The 19,028-nt window shown below is 41.9% G+C and overlaps 2 protein-coding genes across 5 annotated transcripts in view; both read right to left on the minus strand.

Annotated features, from left to right (window-relative positions):
• LOC111874083 (histone H1B) overlaps positions 1-6,429 on the minus strand; it is a 10,925-nt gene extending 4,496 nt beyond the window's left edge. Inside the window, exons 1-2 of one of the 4 annotated variants that reach the window (XM_023869292.2) lie at positions 6,258-6,427; positions 1,563-1,990 (exon numbers count right to left, since the gene is read on the minus strand). In XM_023869292.2, the coding sequence (XP_023725060.1) occupies positions 1,563-1,919 (357 nt within the window). In that variant the 5' untranslated portion in view covers positions 1,920-1,990; positions 6,258-6,427. Of the gene's footprint in view, positions 1-1,562; positions 1,991-6,257 lie in introns of all 4 variants that reach the window. The other 3 variants (XM_023869293.2, XM_023869291.2, XM_023869290.2) reach the window with 3 other exon arrangements.
• Positions 6,430-10,677: 4,248 nt separating this feature from the next.
• LOC117283055 lies at positions 10,678-17,177 on the minus strand. The gene is made up of 3 exons (XM_033755322.1): positions 16,612-17,177; positions 12,484-12,675; positions 10,678-11,079 (listed from the first exon to the last, which is right to left on the minus strand). Exons 1-3 carry the CDS (start codon positions 16,741-16,743, stop codon positions 11,053-11,055), a joined length of 351 nt encoding a protein of 116 aa, XP_033611213.1. The 5' UTR covers positions 16,744-17,177; the 3' UTR covers positions 10,678-11,052.
• Between the last annotated feature and the right edge of the window lie 1,851 nt (positions 17,178-19,028).

A 19,028-nucleotide genomic window follows, 5' to 3' on the forward strand; every position in this document is an offset into this window, starting at 1 on the left:
CACAGCTACAAAGAAGAGCAGTGTCTCCCTGTGTGGGTGCCGCTGCTTATCTTTAACACATATTAAAGATAAGCAGCGGCATGCACACAGGGAGCCTGCACAGAATAATACATGAACGGGGCTGAAAGCAAGAAGTAGCCACTGCAGCACATGTAGACATATAGCAGGTATCCCTGTGATTAAAAAAAAATAATTTAAATTGTAGATTTTAAAAATTCTAAATCAAATCAACGACTGTATATTAACACAGATTTTAAACATAACTGACAAAATCAGCAAGGGGATTCTGGTATATCGGAACTGATTGAAGCGCAGCAATGACAATTAAGAAAGCTGGTGTTTTTAAATTTTGAATTACATGCAGTGTGACAGCTATGTAAGCGAGATATACCTGATGATGGCCAGTTATGGCCAAAACATGTAGTGTAAAAGAAGAAACACAAAGAGCTGCAATAAACTGTTGCATTTATGACGGTGTTTATATTATACATATAAAAATGGATACCCTAGTCCTCCAGGCTGGGGTTGGGCATGGGGTTGGCAACCCCACCCGATAAAGACCCCTTGAGTTGAGAATCTTTTAACAATTGCAGCTGGATGGAAACACCTAAAATTACCTAGCAAAATCAAGGACTTACAAGCGAGAACCTCGAATTTCCTGGCCATCTACAGAAGTGGGGAAGTAACAACAATACAGCACTGAACTGTTAGCTCTACAAGAAGTTAGAAGGCTAGGGAAGAGTATATGGTTGGGACATCTCTTTAGAATGCAGGAAGTTAACTCTATACAAAACCAGAGGGCACCTGACAAGTAGGAAAACCTGATATCAGGTGGCTGAATTCAGTTGAAGGTTTTAAGACAGTGGGAGTCAGACATTGGAGACAAAGTAGCGGGATTGGGACCAATGGCAAACAATCATAAAAGGCCAAAGTTCATCATGGACTGTAGCTCCCAAAGAAAAATATGTATTAAACTTGTTTGTATTATGCATACTATACATAAGAACCAAATATTAATACATTAATATTAGTCTTATTTACTCACTGACTTTTGCATTGACAGCCACAATAGTACCCCGCACGGGAAATAAAGCCAATATGCAAAAGGATTACTACCAATGCTTATGTGCAATCTCTCAAAGCACAATGATCTTAGTAACTTATACAACACATCAGGAGACAAGAAGAAAGTATGGACATTTTTTGGTCTGTAAGGCCAAGATCAATAATTTATATGGGGTTGTTAGAATTATAACTGTTTCGTTTGACACACCATAATTCCATACCTCTGATTTTGGCCGCGCCATAGCTCAAGCGATTAGTCACTGGCTTCCCACCGCGGCGGCCTGGGTTCGATCCCGGGTCTGGTCAAGTGGGATTTGTGGTGGACAAAGTGGCACTGGGGCAGGTTTTCTCCGAGTACTTTGGTTTCCCCTGCCAATCTTCATTCCACCAATTGCTCCACAATCACCCTCACCTATCATCTGGGGCTGGTACAATAGGCCAGAAGTGGCCGCAGTACAAGGTACAGTACCCCACTAGCATTAAAAAAATATGATTACCTGTGATTTTACAGTAGTTACTTTCTGCACAGTAGTAGACACAGTTCTAGCTTGCACTGTGGTTCCAGATGTTTGTACTGCTGCAGCTTTTGGTTTTGGTGGATGTCCAGCAGCTTTTGGTTTTGGTGGATGTCCAGCAGCTTTCATTGCTGGTGGAACTTTTGCAACATTTGTAGGCTTACTGGCAGCTGGAGGCTTTGGAGTGTGAGTAGCTTTTGCTGTACATGCAGGTTTAAAATTGGTTCTCTTCGTAGGTTTTGTAGGAGATGAAGCATTTTCAGCAGTTACAGTTTCTGTTATGGTTGTAGTAGTTTTTACTGTAACTGTAGATTTTTTTTTTGTCGAATCAGAATTCATTGTATATAAATGTAGTTATTATGATGTATCCTCCTTGCTTTAATTGCAGCTACTATGGACTTTGGCGTAATCTGTAATTTAGTTAAAAACACAACAAAATAACATGGTAATTATGGAAGTTGACAAATGAATGCTGAGTAGTGAACATGTACTTCTACTCCACACACATGAGAAGGAACTGGGGAGGGAAGGGGTACAGTTACACAATTTGTAATGGAATGGGAGGAGCTTCCTTGGTTGGTACAGTTCGCTTGCAGAGTACTGGTCACAGAGTTTATCTTTTATGGGAAGAGCTTCAAAGAGGTGAAGGAGCAAGGGAGAGAGGACAGCAGGAAGAGGAGGTGGTGGCAGCTGTGGTGCTGATCATGGAAATAAGATTAATAATCATAACAGAAAGCATTCTAAATCAAGGTGGAGTGGGGCAAGAGCAAGAATGGTCAGATGTTACAACTATGGCCACAAAAGCACGCTAGTAAAAGTAAGCTATCCCTGTACCAGGCCGTGAAGGTCCATAGGGTTGTGAGATGTTGAGGGTCCCACATTATCTAGACAATCGGCTCAAAGATGGTGGTAAGGTTGTCAGCCTTATGCGCTAGCCGCGCTTTACTCCCCAGGAAAATTATTTAATTAATTCCTGGTACTCATTTCTGTTAGAGGCTGAGCCGACCCCAGGGCCATTGTGAGGCTGGAAGGATTACGTTAATTGAAAAAATGCAATGACCTCATAGGGACTTGAACCCATGACCTTCCAGCTTGTAGCACAGTGCCTCAACCAACTATGTTCTGTTCATTAATACTGGAGTCGTCCTACTGACCAGTACAAGTATGCGAATTCATGACAGTGAGTGAAGTTACACCAGCTGTCACTCCAGCCTTCCACTTCTACTAACAGGGAAGGATGCACTGCTACAGGGATAACTATCGTTCATTTGCTGTAATTTGACCTTGTGAAATTTTCCAGATATCTCCCCTTTGCATATTAGGCCATTCTAATCAACCAAATTTAAATGATTATGTTTTATTAATCATTTCGCTTGTTTCTGTTGTACTCACTTGCCACTTGAATTTTTGCTACTGGGGGATGTGTGTAAGCATAACATACAGTTAACCTTAGAAGGCCAAGCACCTATTCCAGTAGGTAAAATGCTTTCAAACAGTATAACATGTAACTTTTGGCCAACTTATTCTATTTTCAAAGACAAACGTAGACTTATGAGATGAATGAATGTATAAGGGGTGAGCCTTCTTGGCCCTTGCACCAAGACCACAGTGATCTACTGTGCCTTCCCTTTTGATTATCCCCTCAGCAATCCTGCACTTCAAATGAAGCGCAGGATTTTGTACATGGGGACATTGAAATAGTCACTTTGTTCCATAAAATATTGACCCAAGTGAAGTAATCTTAAATAAGCTAAGGCCTCACATTCGCACAGGATATGTGAGGGACTAATATTTTTTTAAAATCTGATAAAAGTCTTAAGCTCATATAAATCCATTTTAGGCAGTTCTGCATGAGAAGTACAATTTAAAACAAAATGGGAAACCACAGCTATTACAAACTTAAGTGTGTCACAAGCAACACATAATTATTTCTGTTTATGTTCTCACTTTCCTTTAGAATTTTAACAGATGGCAAACTGCTGAACAGAAAGTTGTTTTGCTAAAGACCATGCAAGGCCATTTTCGACATTTTATAAGCTGCTTTCAAGTAGCTACAAGAGTTCAAAATGAAACTATCCAAATTTTACAGTGCACCTAACCCCTCTCTACCTTAACTGACTTTTAACTGATCAGTGTATCGCAAAAGATATAGCACTATTTCATTTTGTTGGTTCCATTAAAGTAATCAGCAGTTATATTCTGTTATTTTAACTGCAACCAATAGTTCTTTTTCAAATCACATATACGATACAGTTTGTCACAACAGTAATGTACTATAACCTTTTGTCTTCCTGTCTGTTGTCCAAAAACATAAAAAATAGAATATACAAAACTATAATTTTGCCTGTGGTTCTGTATGGGTGTGAAACTTGGTCTCTGACATTAAGGGAGGAACATAGACTGAGAGTGTTTGAGCAGAGGGTGTTGAGGAGAATATTTGGACCAAAGAGAGATGAAGTGACAGGAGGTTGGAGAAAACTGCATAATGAGGAGCTTCATAACTTGTACTCTTCTCCAAGTATAATTAGAATGATCAAGTCAAGGAGGATGAGGTGGGCAGGTCATGTAGCAGGAATGGGGGAGACGAGGAATGCATATAGGATATTGGTGGGAAAGCCAGAAGGAAAGAGACCACAGGGAAGACCAAGGTGTAGGTGGGTGGACAATATTAGAATGGATCTTAGAGAAACAGGATGGGATGGTATGGATTGGATAGATCTGGCTCAGGATAGGGACCAGTGGAGGGCTCTTGTGAACGCGGTAATGAACCTTCGGGTTCCAAAAAATGCTGGAAAATTCTTGAGTAGCTGCAGATTTGGCGGCTCCTCCAGAAGGGTTCAGCTCCATGAGTGAGTAAGTAAGTACATAAGCAATGTACTATAACTTCAAATTCCCATTTTCACCAAGCTGTTGCATGCTACAGTTAAGTACACAAACCCAAGCACAAATGTGACACTGAAGATTTTCTTGGCAGCAAAAATTCATTAAACTTCAGTTTAAAATGATTTTCACTGATCATCCAACCGTATTCAGGACAGGTAAGGCAAAAAAAAGGCAACATTGTCCCTGGGCTTAACTATTTATGCACTATGCCATGAAGGCATATGAGGGAATGGATGTATAGATCCACTCTCTCTTGACGTCGGCACTAGCTGGAGCTGAGCGGTCAGCTTCACGTCACTGCCACTCTACCCCCAGAGGAAATAGGCCCCAGTACCCATTGGATAGGAGGCTGGGTGGGCCCCAGAGCTGGTGTGGATGACGTGGAGAAAATTCTTCACCCTACTGGGACTCGAACTCCGTCCCCTTATTCATCCATCCTGCACGCAGTCGCTATACTGACTATGCTATCCTGGCTCCCGTATTCAGGGCGGGGGATTCCTGTTTTAAAATAATTGTAATTGATGGTATTATTTGATACATTTCCTTCCTTTTTCAACTTTTTCTTAATCTGGCAGCGGGTAAACATGACTGCCCCCCCCAACAGGCCTTGTAGCGCCCAAGATTATTACCGATGAACAAAAACAGATACACAGCTGGACTAGCAGCGAATTCTATCCAGCATGAATTGGTTTAAAGATCGGAATTCAATGACATGATATTCAGGTTCTTAAAACGATTAATATAAAATGTTTCAGCTCCCTGAATCAGGATTGTGCTCAATTACTGCATTTTTGTGATTGTTGGGCACATGCGATCCTGAACTTTGACTTCGCTCCATTTGCCCAACCCTCACAGGACTCCAACCACGCATTGCTCTTATATATTTTACATTTACATTTATTTTCAATTCATGGATCCAATCATCTCCCTGTAGGGCTGGATATAAAACATGTCACACATTTCAAAATCATGATGACTACACATCATATGTCCTTGGCCCAATAAAATATATAATCAGGCCTCATGCAGACAGCACAAGTTGTCAAGACAACAGACATATGGCGTGGAAAAACCACTGTCAAATTCGACCCTTAACAAAATCCCTCATATTTCCAACCATAACAACTTCATGATGCACAGTTGCGCACCTTGCCATTCCACACACATTGGCCAGCCTTATCATCAATAAGTTTCATTATAACATATTAAAATTCATAACAAACACAGACGGCACACATACTACCACACTTACAAGCAAGTCTCAACAACGTATAATACAAGCACACAGACCATTTATTTACTCTTAACATTTGATCCCACTGCATGCTCGACAAAATCGTCAATAGAGTAAAATGAGCTACTTTGCAAATAGTTTCGTGAAACAAACCTAAATTGATTTTTATCATTTTCTAAAGCTGAGAGATTTACACTACATCTGCACCTAAGAACGAAGATAGTTCTTTAGCTACAATAAAAACAGACCTCCATCTCGGTACTTCGAACATACAGTAATTGTAAGATTTGAGGTTTTCACGGCGGTGACTATGAAGAAAGCAGTCTTCTGGGATTTGATACCGTGTATATGTGGTGTTATCCGACGTTTCGGAGGAACGTATCGCCTCCATCTTCAGGGTAGAAGGAAAAATATAAGAAATCCGCAGGCAAAGAGACCGTAAGAACCTTTTACCGGAGGCGATACGTTCCTCCGAAACGTCGGTTATATATATATATACACGGTGTCAAATCCCAGAAAACTGCTTTCTTCATACTGTAATTGATTTCGGAATCTTTTACCTGAGGTATTTTCTCTCTTTCACGCACTACAAGCAAAGCACTAAATTGTAAACAACAGGCCTTCCGAAACAAATTTTCCCTTTGCAACGCAATGGCGTGGCAACTCCTAGAACTGCTGGATATTTGAACCAGTTCAGATATGTAGGTACACACACAGGTCCACAAACTTGACGAACTGAAGATCACCAGTTTATCCATTTTAAACACGTAAGAACTGCTTGAACGTGCTTGGACGTTCAAACCAGCGATTTAGAGCGATGCATAGGCCGCACCATAGATCAAGCGGTTTGTCGTTGGCCCATAGATGCCATAGATCAAGCGGTTAGTCGTTGGGTCGTTGGCTTCACACCGCGGCGGCCAGGGTTCGATGCCGAGTCTGATTAAGTGGGGTTTGCGGTGGACAGAGTGGCGCAGGGGCGGATTTTCTCCGAGTACTTCGGTTTCCCCTGCCAGTCTTCATTCCACCAAATTCTCCAACATCATAATCACCCAGGGGAGGCTACAATAGGCCAATCAGTTGCCGCCATGCCGAATGGACCCAGTTGGACTCCACCCCCCCACTAAGCGAATTAAAAAAAAATAGAGCAATGCGTTTCATTTTAATCGTTCGTTAAAAAAAACTGAATAACCAGTTAATTTGAAGCAAATATTTCGACAGATTGGTGTCTTACTGGTTTTTAAATTACTAAAGTTCTGGAACCTATTTAAATTAGGTCTTAAAACATCGTGAAGTATCTTACATTATAAAAAGATAAAGCTGTCCCAGTGCTTAATTAAGCACTACACCATGAGCGTGTATGGGCAAGCGGTTGTATAGATTCACGTTTTCTTGATCTTGGCATTAGTTGATGAGTGGTCAGCTTCACGGGCCGGCCGCTTTAACCCCAGCATCCACTGTACAGGAGGGTGGGTGAGCCCCAGAGCTGAACAACGTTCAGAAGAGAAAATTCTTGCCCCTACCAGGGCTCAAAACTCCGATTCCTCAGTTGTTCAGCCCATAGCCAGTCACTATACTCAATGTACTATCCCTCTGTACTTCTGTATTCTATCATACCTCTCATATTTCATTCTGCTTATGGGGTTCTGTGAATAAAAGGGGGGCATTGATAAAATAAGGGTTAAGTAACTGAATTTATGTGACCTCTTATTTTGACAGTTTCCTGAGCACTTTTTTGACACTGATTGGTACCAAAACTTTTATCCACTTCATAAATTTGCATACCTGCCACCCTTGTATCGTCGCTGGGAGGAATAAAAAGAACACAGTGTTGTTTAGACTACAGTTCACCCTCCATACAAGGTGGTATCAGAAAGTTCCTGGACTGTTATTGTTGTAACTGCTTCAGTGAAAGATGAGAGGGGAGGCAAAGATCACACTTCTGAAAGCCTATTGCATCAGTCTGCCACATTACACCCCACTGTGAACACACATTGTTCTTACATCTGTTCTTTTTTAATTTTGTTTCATTTTGTCTGTGATGGATGGCAAATCGAGCAATGTGTCTGCTTCAAGTTTTACATGAAGCTTGGTAAATCCGCTACAGAAACCCTTGAAATGCTTCGTGAGGCTTTTGGAGAACTTTCTGGTTTTTGAATGGCATTCGCATTTCAAGGCAGTCATGTGTCGGCTGAAGATGATGAACATTGAGGGTGAACCAGCAAAATGACAGAAAATGTTGAAAAAATTTGAGAACTCAGCCACGAAGATCATTACTGAACAATCCATGAGTTCACAGACACTTTTGGTATCAGTCATGGAGTTTTCCGGGAGATCTTAACAGAAAATATGAACATGTACCGCATTGCTCCTTCAACAAAACGCGCCCAAAAACACTTCCCTGAAAACTACAGATTTTGTGACTAACAACATGGTTATCATTCCCCATCCTCCCTACTTGCTGGACTTTGTCCCCCGTGATTTTGCTTTGTTTCCCAAATTGAAAATGAAACTGATGGGACGACATTTTGAAAAAGTGCCAGACATTCAAACAGAATTGCAAGCGGTACTCAACAGCATTAAGAAAACTGACTTCCATGGTGCTTTCGAAGCGTGAAAAAATGATGGTATCACTGCATATGTTCTCAAGAAGACTATTTTGAAGGAGATGGCAGCCATAATTAAGTTAAGCCAGCATTTTTTTTTACCTAGTCCAGGAACCTGCCAATAGCACTTCGTATGTTAGGTGCATATCCGAAAACTAATTAAAGTAATTATGAAAATATTAGGCTGGACATTGTCCATTATGTTAGGTATGTTTAAAATAAATGATTATTTAGAAGATGGATCTCTTGGGGTCACCAGAAAGAGCCAGTGTCAATTACCAGCCCCTTCTTGTAGACGCAACTGAAAAGGGTGCTCTGCAGACCTCTTCTTGCCACCTGCTTCATGCTGTTGTCTTGCTTTGCTTACCTTTTGACCCTCAAATCTAAGGTGATACCTTCCTTTCACTTTTCACCAGACTACATGGCCTTATATCCCAGAAGACAGAACTCATGATAACATGTCTCACTTTTGTGTGAGACCATAAAAAATTCTTCAAAATTCAATCATGTTAATCCACTAGGCATACCAGCAGTTTTCAACTTGAAAAAGTGACTAAACGCTTGAGCTATGGCGCCGCCTAATATTTGTGTTAGTCAAATATTTTTTCAGTAGGTGGTAGCACTTGCTAGTCATAACATGCAAAAAAAAAATGGCAAAGCTGTGGAGGTTGTCAATACCACAATAATGAAAATGGCTAGTTGTGAATTACTGCAAATGCAAGAGAAGTTATTACCACGAAGAAAAAATGGGACAATCAGGAGCTATACCGAAACATGGCGTTACTTCAGCTACATGACTTCTCATTTAATCTTTATGACAACAGGAACCTTACTTATTCAGCAATCACCATATTATGACAATTATAGCTATTTTTAATGTTACAGTTCAAATATCTTATTTTTGTATTTATAACTCAGATGCCTCCCACTGCAATACTGCTCTGCTGAAGCTACTATTTCCCCCGACATTTTATGAATATGCTCCAGCCAACTGCAGTACCTGTTCTTGGTTCTATGTAAGAATTAAACCCCTCGAGTCTTTTAACAAGTCAAATGTTTCAATCTGTACTTGAATTCTCAACAAATAACAGGTGTCCATCCCCTGTTCCCACAAAACATGCGAATTTTTGGTTAGAAGCCACATCAGCTGCAGTACCCTCAATCTATGTTCATCCCTTAATGTCAGAGACCAAGTTTTTCACCCATTCAAAACCACGGGCAAATTACAGTTTTGCATATTTTAATTTTTTGCTTTTAGACAAGAAGATGAAAGGTTCTGAACTGAATGTTAGCAATGCCAAACCTGCATTTAATCTGTTCTTAATTTCCTGGTGAATCAAATTTTGATTTGTTACTCTCATTCCCAAATATCCTTTACAAAGGATCTATTGGCTATCTTTGTGTTATGATTTTGTCCTTCTTTAGACAAATACTTAGTTGTCTCTGTATTTACCTCTAGACAAACCTCTTCAGTGTAGCTTCATAACATCCACTCTTTGCCATATTGTCGTATCCCGAGCTGAAGGTCTTGGGCCCTTGACCAGGCAGCTGGAATACTTGCCTACAGATGAGCCGAGCGGATGCTGATCTGCTCAGGTTGCCGTGGAGCGCTGGATAAGGCGTCGCTTAAGAGTGATATAGCTCAAAGAACAATCCTTGGTGGTTGGTAGATAAGACTATTTATTGAAGGTCCATGAATACAAGCTCCTTTGCCGAGACTTAAGAACACCCAAGGCAAGCGATCTGCGTAATAACGTAGACTTTCTGGATAAGTGTGAAAATGAAGAGTCCCCCCTCCGCTTTGTTTGAAGGAATATATATAGGCTTGTACATTGAAGCCTCCCCCTAAAATGATGTAGATAGCGTCCTTACGTATTCTTTGTCTCGGCATTACAAGAAACACTTGCATAAACTAAGCTAGACTAAGCTGGTCTGTGTCACTCACTCCCTATTAGGGTCGCCATACATATACAACTTCCCTTGGCTCCCTTTCGGATAAACACATAAATCTCTTTAACTAATTACTCTAAACTGTCAAAGATTTTTTACTATGTGGTTCGCAACCCTGGATACGACACCTCCCTTCCTCAGGGAGATTGGCTAATATGGTTCATTTTTTCTTTATTAGCCAATCTTCGAACCTATGGTTATTTACCTTTTTCCTACGGCTAACTTCTTACTGCTAGGCCTACTTGTTTTCGGGGTTACAACAATATTCATTGGGGTCAACTCAGTTGTGTCACCTTCTGATTCAGCTGCGTCCTTCACATTAGTAGCGAGGCTAAGAGTCATACCTCGTCGGTGAAGACTATCAGAGGATGCATGAACACTATTTATGATCCTAGGTAAAACACAATAGATCTACAGTTATCACCATCCGTGAACCATTTCAGGAATCTCGGCCAACATTTCCTGCAACATTTGCAACAGCAGCAACAACATAGCACACTTATGAGTAACCCTAATGCAACAGAACCAATAGTTGCTAGTATTGACAACCGTGATGTAGTTATTGAGTGTTTCATTTTCCACTCCTGATCTGCAATTAATCTTTCTACTTCCTTAATCTTATAGCTGGCCATTTCCAGTTCATCATTGTGAGTGAGTATGTTCTTTATTGGTGACTCCAGCTGTAATTCATTCAGATTAATTCTACTAAATGGTGCCTCACAACAGTCAAACTCCAATTGTAAAGGTGGAATAATATCCTTCTTTGTGCTGTTCACAGAGTGCGTGGTGAGGGATCTAATCATTATCTTATCACCATATCCCATACAATCTGCAAGAAACATCAATGTTCCATGTAAGATTTGAGGCTTTCACGGCGGTGACTATGAAGAATGCAGTCTTCTGGGATTTGGCACCGTGTATATGTGGTGTTAACCGACGTTTCGGAGGAACGTATCGCCCCCATCTTCAGGGTTGAAGAAAAAGTATAAGTAAATCTGCAAGCGACAACACCGTGAGACACGATAAAGCCACTTCCCTTTACCTCAATTTTGGAAGGTGCTTGATCTGGACATATAATGGTTATATGATCTGTTACGGGGGCCACGAAAATCCATGAATTATCTCTTAGTGGGGTCCAGAGCATCTCCCTCAATTCCAAAATTCTTTGTGCACAACTCTTTGGAATAGCTCTGACCGGCTGTAACAGCTGAGCCTCACAATCGCTGCTTGTGTGGCTGACTTGTAGGGGAAAACTCTGCTTGCACACCAATCTACTGTTACTCATCTTTTTACACATTCCCAAGTCATTCTGATGTAACCTTACATAAAATTGTTTCGTGGTGTCTAACATAATGTATTCTTTCTCTGGCTGTATGAAGGTAAATTTGTTAATTGTATCTTTAACCTTCATCGGAAATGGTATGACCTTATACACATCAAATATATAATGAGTTGCTAATGGTACCTTTACTACATATAAAAGGTTACTATCCACTATATATACTTCTATGCTTACAATATTAACTAATTGATACAGATAAGCTTCGCTCAGGGTAACGGGTACTTGCAAGTCGCGGGGAAATCCATCCTGACTGGATTTCAAAACTTCAAGCAAACGGCTTGGCGACAGTACCTGTGGTTGCATGATCCCCTGCTTCGCGTTCAAGCAAGATTGAATCAAAATGTCGTACTCATCCTTCACTTCTTCTAAGGCTCTCTGTATCTGAATAGCATGGTCGTTCAATGCCACTAACATGGCGGTGTACTCATACTTTTCCTTTATCAGACCGTTCTCCTTGTTAATGAACTCCTTGATCTCTGTTAATCCCCTTTTCAAAATTAATTCATTGTTGGAAACATCATTTAATGTTTTGTTAACAGATTTTAGGGTGGACTTAACAACTACCATCTGTTCCCGTGATAACTTTATTAAGTCAGCCTGCTCCCCTTCGAGTTGCGTAATTTTACTGTTGTAAAACTCTTCATTATCCGAGTCTAACACCCCGAAAAGCGAATGTGATACCTGTCCTATGAAATTGAATAGTCCTCTTTTGCGTCTAGGAATGACCTTCTCGGTCCTAGTGAGCTGGGAAACAAGGCTCCTCATTTCCTTCACGTTCCTTAGCTTTCTGTTAGCATCGTTAATAGTTGTCCTGCATTCTGTCAAATTTAGCCATAACGTGTCGTCATGCTTTCTGCAAAATTCTACAGTCTGTTCAATATATTTACTTACAGTATCAACATTGTCGCTGGCCTGCTTCAGATTTAAGTAAGTCACAATCTTCCATTCGCTGTTATATAATCTTGCATCTGCCTCGTGCTGATAGTAAAGCCCGGGTGAACTCTGAACCGGTTCAATGCGTACGTCGAGCGCTACGCCCTCTGCTACTCCGTTAGCAATTATCCCCAGGATTAACACCCACATCTGTAATCATGTGAAAAACAGTTTAGCCCTATTGGCGTGTATCTTGAGTTCTTTAGACCGTCTCGCGCGCAATACGAGGTTCGGCCCTTCTATCCTCAATATCTCATATGGCCCTACATAAGCTGCTTCTAGCTTCTTAGATCGGCCACGGCGAACACTTTCATCTCGTACTAAAACCATGCTGCCTACCTCAAACTTCGGTACATGTATCGCGCGGTCGTAATTCCTTTTATTGTTTAATTTAGCTGCCTCCAAATTTCCCCTTGCCATGGCATAGCTACTCTGCAGTCTAGCCTCTAGTTCCTTGACATAACTGTCATAGGCATAGTATGCACTTTTTGGTTCTCTTTGCAGAACCCCCGGCAGGTTTGGTAACCGGCCGTACAGTAGTTGAAATGGCATGTAATTTGTCGAACTTTGTGGCGTGGTGTTATGGGCGAAAGTGGCATATCTCACCCACTTATCCCAATTTCTTAAATCCTTGTCTACATAACTCCTAATATATTCCATCAAACTTCGATGAGTTCTTTCTAATGATCCTTGAGTCTGTGGCCTAAATGAAGTAGACTGAATTTTCTTTATGCCCAGTAACTTGCACATATTTTTGAAAGTTTCACTTAAGAAGTTCGCTCCGCAATCAGATAAAACTACCTGTGGTTGTCCGTATATTAACACGACGTTGTCTACAAACGCCTTGGCTACTTCCTCTGCTGTTTGTTCTTTCAGGGGTACAGCAATTAGAAATTTTGACAAGTCGTCTTGCACGGTTAAAATGTATCTGTTTCCTTCCTCACTCGGACTAATTGGACCTACTATATCCACTATGCACTTTTCAAAAACTACGGAGGGTGTGTCTGTGATGGTCAATGGCATTCGAGTGTGACATTGAGTCAGTTTGTTCTTTTGGCATTTTTCACATCTCTTAATGAAGGTTTCCACGTCAGTCTTCATCCCTTCCCAAGTAACATACTGTTTTAGCCGCTGGTATGTTCGATTCATTCCAATGTGTCCTCCTACGGGGGTTTCATGAAGCTCTTTCAAAATTTCTAGCTTCTCCCTATCAGTAAGCTTCGCCTGCTTTACCGTAACTTCCTCGGATTTTCCATCTGTTTCTGCATTTTCGTTTCCTGCACTAAGTGTTTCCGACCTCTCATTCCCTTTTTCTTCCCCCACGTCCTTGGCGGTTGCTGTATACATCCTACTCAGCCCGTCACTATTGCAGTTCTCTTTTCCCTTCTTGTAAACAATAGTGTAATCAAATTCTTCCAGTTTTAATTTCAATCTCATGATCCTAGAATTTGGGTCATTCATTTTAAATATCCAGGTCAGGGGTTTGTGGTCTGTGACAATAGTGAACTTCCTTCCCCAAATATACGGTCTGAATTGCCGGCATGCCCATACTATGGCTGTCAGCTCCCTCTCAATCGTCGAGTAGTTTTTCTCTGCTTTAGTTAAAACGCGACTAGCATAAGCTATGGGCAAATCCTTCCCAATTATGCCTTGACTTAATACACTTCCTATCCCATCTGCGCTTGCGTCACACGTTACAATGAACTCCCTTCCAAAATCAGGATACTGTAATAATGGCTGGTTGCATAATATGTTTTTTAGTGTTTCAAAAGCCTCCTCTTGGTCGTTTCCCCATACGTAAGGCGTATTCTTACATGTTAATTTGTGCAGCGGCTTCGCGATTGGGCTGAAATTTGGCACAAACCTCCTATAATAGCCTGCAAGGCCTAAAAATGCCTTGAGCTGCTTCGTGTTACTTGGAACTGGGAAATCTTTCACAGCGGTGATCTTCCCTTCGTCTGGCTTTACCCCCTCAGGCGTGATCTTGTGGCCCAGGTAACAAACTTCCTTTCTTAAAAATTCGCATTTGTCGGGTTGAAGACGTAAGGAATGGACTCTTAATTTATCGAAAATTTCTGTTAACCTCTCATTATGCTCCTGCAGGGTTGCCCCCCACGTTACTATGTCATCCAAATAAATCAGTGCCTTCGTTCCAATTAAACCACTTAGTACATTTGTCATTAGGCGTTGGAACGTGGCCGGAGCCGAGCAAATTCCCATCGGCATAGTGCAAAACTCAAAATGGCCGTTCGGTGTCGAAAACGCCGTCTTTGATCTATCCTGCTCTCTTAATGGGACTTGGTGGAACCCATTAGTTAGATCAAGGGTGGTATAGTACCTTGCCTTCCCTAAGGCGTCTAATATTTCGGTTAACAGTGGTGATGGATACGAATCTCCTACTGTGACTTCGTTGAGTCTCCTGAAATCTACGACTAACCTCCACTTCTGTTTCCCTGAAGCATCCTCCTTCTTCTTTACCAAAATAATGGGCGAATTCCATGGGCTAGTTGAGTGTCTGATTATTTTATCCTTTAGCATTTTATCTGTAATTTGGCTCAGTTCCCCTTTTAAGGCTTCTGGTATCCTGTAATTCCTACTGGCAATGCCTCTACACGGATCTATGCCTGGAGTCGGTATGGCGTGCTCTGCGGCTGTAGTGGTCGTTAGTTTGTCTCCCGACAAGTGAAATATGTCGTTATAGTCCTCACAAATTCTGACAATAGATCTCCTCTCTACGTCATTCAAGTGTCCTACTCTAATTCTCTCCCTTAGTTCGCGCAATCTGCCTTCTGTGCTAGGCAATTCCGCATTGCTAATAACAGTTATCTGTGCTGTCGCCTCTTGGTAGTCTTCTAGGCCTACTGTGGGTAAACTGATCCTCATCTCTCGGTCGTTCGTATTCAGAATGCTTGTAAGACAAGTCCCTTCACGGACCATGACTAACGTTTCCGCCACTATTACTCCGGGGACTAGTTCTTTCTTACTTATTAATCCCGTCGTTAATTCTGGCGACTCTGTCGGCAACCTCACTATTGTTTCACTTCTGGGTTTTAGTATGGTGTATACTGTATCTGCTTGTCCTTTTGCCTCCGTGTCTTCGTCGAATTTTACTCTTGCTTTCCCCATTATGACCTGTCTGTGGCTATAATCTATCTTGGCTTTTTGTTTTTCAAAGAAGTCCTTCCCCAGAATTCCATCGCACGGTATGTCTACCCCATCTCCCACTATCTGAAATGGGTGTTCTATTTCATGCCCTGCAACGCACAGCCTAATGTTAAGTTCTCCCAATGTTCTCTCTACCGAAACTGATATGCCCTTCACATTTAGAATTTTCCTCGAGTTATATAAAATGCCCTCTTTAATACTACTGTACTTGCACAGGTAAAGCTCTGCACCTGTATCGATCAATAATTTCATGTTTCCCTTAACTCCTGCGTCTGTTTCCAAAGTAATGGTGCTTAATGGAGAACCTGCTGTCTTTGTACAGCCTAACATTACTGTTGCTGGGTCCCAGAAGGGCTGCTCCTCTGTTCCCATCTTCAGTTTTCCGAATTATTCTGCCTTCCCGTGTTGCCGTGCCTCTTCCTACACATGCGCTTAATGTGCCCCCTCACCCCGCATGCATAGCAAATAATTCCTGCATCTGTAGCCTTCGTAACTACATGCGTACTAATTCCCGTACCCTTCCGTACGTCGGCGCCTGTTCCGCGTCCGGGACGCGCCATTCCTCTGTTTAAATCTCGGTTTGCAAACCCGAATCCTCTACCGGATTCTTTATCCATCCTTCCATAATTACCTGTTNAAGGCCGCTTCCCTCAACTCTGACTGCATTGTATCTATTCGGCTACTCCACCCTGCTATCGATTCATGATTACCTTGCCTACTACTGAACATACGGCAAGCATAGTAATCCAGCGTTCTTTTCACGCCGTAATTTTCTTCCAATATTTGCTTAACTTCCCGCCAGGTGGAAGAAAGGTCCCTAACTAATAGTTTGCTCCTAGCATCTCCTGTAATCTTGGTTTTCACAAATTTCAACAGTAAGTTATGTTGGTCCGGCCTAACGAGTTCGAAGGCGGTACTTACGTTATCAATAAATTCTTTCAGTTTTCTCCGATCACCGTCGAAAGGTACGCTTATCAGTTTCATTGCCTCTGAAATACTGCAATACTGCTCTACACTGCTTTCTGCCATTTCCCCTGAATCTAATTGACTCATGCTGATCAGATATAGTAGCTGCTTAGTACGTGTCGCGATCACTGTATTTCTTTCTAAACACACACACAAGCTATATTCACACTATTCTAGGAAACAATGGGCGTATGCAACCACTAGTGAAAATTATGCAATCTGAGCGTAGCTTACCTTAAAATGCGACGCGCAGCGGGCTGTCGGACGACAGGGGGTTCCCGCGTGCCGGTTGATGGTGAAACGGTTGTGGTCCGGTCTCCTGGGGTTCCTCGGTTCGGCTCTCGTGACAGCTGCGGGATCCACCTCAGCTTTACCTGGACAGCAGAGCCTGCAGTAGCGGTACCTGCTGTGGATGTCTTCAATTATCGGCAGCCCTTGAAGAACCGACTCGTGCCATGCTCCGGAGGTCGTCTATCTTCAAGCGATAATGTCGGATGATCACAGAGGTCTTGGTTTATCTTACTGATCGGGCACAAGGAGGGCTGCGGTCGGAGCTGAAGTAACCCGTCTCATACAGTCACCAAGAGTTGACGTCTACTCCCCGGTGATGGTGAGAGTTATACAACCGTAGCCTGCTGCGGACTGGAACCGCTCCTTGGTCCTTCGTGATCAAACGGGCTCACTGACGATGCCCGGAAGATACTGTAGCGATGCTTATCGGGGTTGGCCTTCCCCAACAGGATCGTAGATGTGATGGTAGTTGATCTTGCCGGTATTCTGTAGGTGAAGATCGACTGCGACGCTTGTACACACACAATACCCACCCCACACCTGACATCAGTTTTTATGTCGTATCCTGAGCTGAAGGTCTTGGGCCCTTGACCAGGCAGCTGGAATACTTGCCTACAGATGAGCCGAGCGGATGCTGATCTGCTCAGGTTGCCGTGGAGCGCTGGATAAGGCGTCGCTTAAGAGTGATATAGCTCAAAGAACAATCCTCGGTGGTTGGTAGATAAGACTATTTATTGAAGGTCCATGAATACAAACTCCTTTGCCGAGACTTAGGAACACCCAAGGCAAGCGATCTGCGTAATAACGTAGACTTTCTGGATAAGTGTGAAAATGAAGAGTCCCCCCTCCACTTTGTTTGGAGGAATATATATAGGCTTGTACATTGAAGCCTCCCCCTAAAATGACGTAGATAGCGTCCTTACGTATTCTTTGTCTCGGCATTACAAGAAACACTTGCATAAACTAAGCTAGACTAAGCTGGTCTGTGTCACTCACTCCCTATTAGGGTCGCCATACATATACAACTTCCCTTGGCTCCCTTTCGGATAAACACATAAATCTCCTTAACTAATTACTCTAAACTGTCAGAGATTTTTTACTATGTGGTTCGCAACCCTGGATACGACAATATATAATTAAATCAATAAAGTCAAGGAGGATAAGATGGGCAGATTATGTAGCACGCGTAGCACCGAAATGGAATGCGTAGAGGGTTTTGGTTGGATTATAATATTAAAATGGATCTTAGAGAAACAGGATGGGGTGGCACGAACTGGATTATCTCACTCAGGATAGGGACCAGCAGCAGGCTATTACAAATACTGTAATAGCCTCTGGGCCAAATAAAATGTTGGGAACTTCATGAGCAAGTGAGGAACTGGTGGCTTTTCGAAAACAGTTCAACTCCAAGTAGTTACTTATATCACATTAGGAGTTATACAGCATAAAATGTGACTGGGAGATTCTAATGGGAGTTACGAATTTGGAAGAAAGCAGTCACAGACTCTTTCAGGGTACCATTCTGATATCTGCCTCAACAGACTGAGGAAAGTAAAAAAATGACTCAATCAGAACATCACCCTCATTCAATATGCCACAGGGAGAACTTACTATTTCAAAGCATGGACAGCTATACAGAAAGCATTAGCTGACTCTGACTCAACATCTCATCTTGCCTGCAAGATTTGAAGCAAAAATGGGACAATAAATATTATGTTTGTTGGGTGTAAATGATTGCTTGCTCCGTTCACCTAATCATGCGAAAAAATATATTTTTCTGGAATACAATGGCTAACAAAAGAACCATCTGATACATTTGGGCTCAAAACCAGTGTCATTCTTCAGAATTCCTGTTATGCAAAAAGTGAATTCTTCTGTAGATAAAAGAAACTATGAAATCTCATGGAATGAAAACTGAAATACTCAAGAGTCTGGTCCCATCTTCAAATTTCAAGGCCACTTTAACTCCATGATGCAGGACCTTCCTTCAAAAGATAAATACTTAGTTGGCCAAGAACATTTATCCCACAACTACATGCAACTGAGTTTCTTACACAGTGTCACAAAGCATATCATTTATT

Source organism: Cryptotermes secundus, unplaced genomic scaffold (assembly GCF_002891405.2).
Source record: "Cryptotermes secundus unplaced genomic scaffold, Csec_1.0 scaffold2063, whole genome shotgun sequence".
NCBI lineage: Eukaryota > Metazoa > Arthropoda > Insecta > Blattodea > Kalotermitidae > Cryptotermes > Cryptotermes secundus.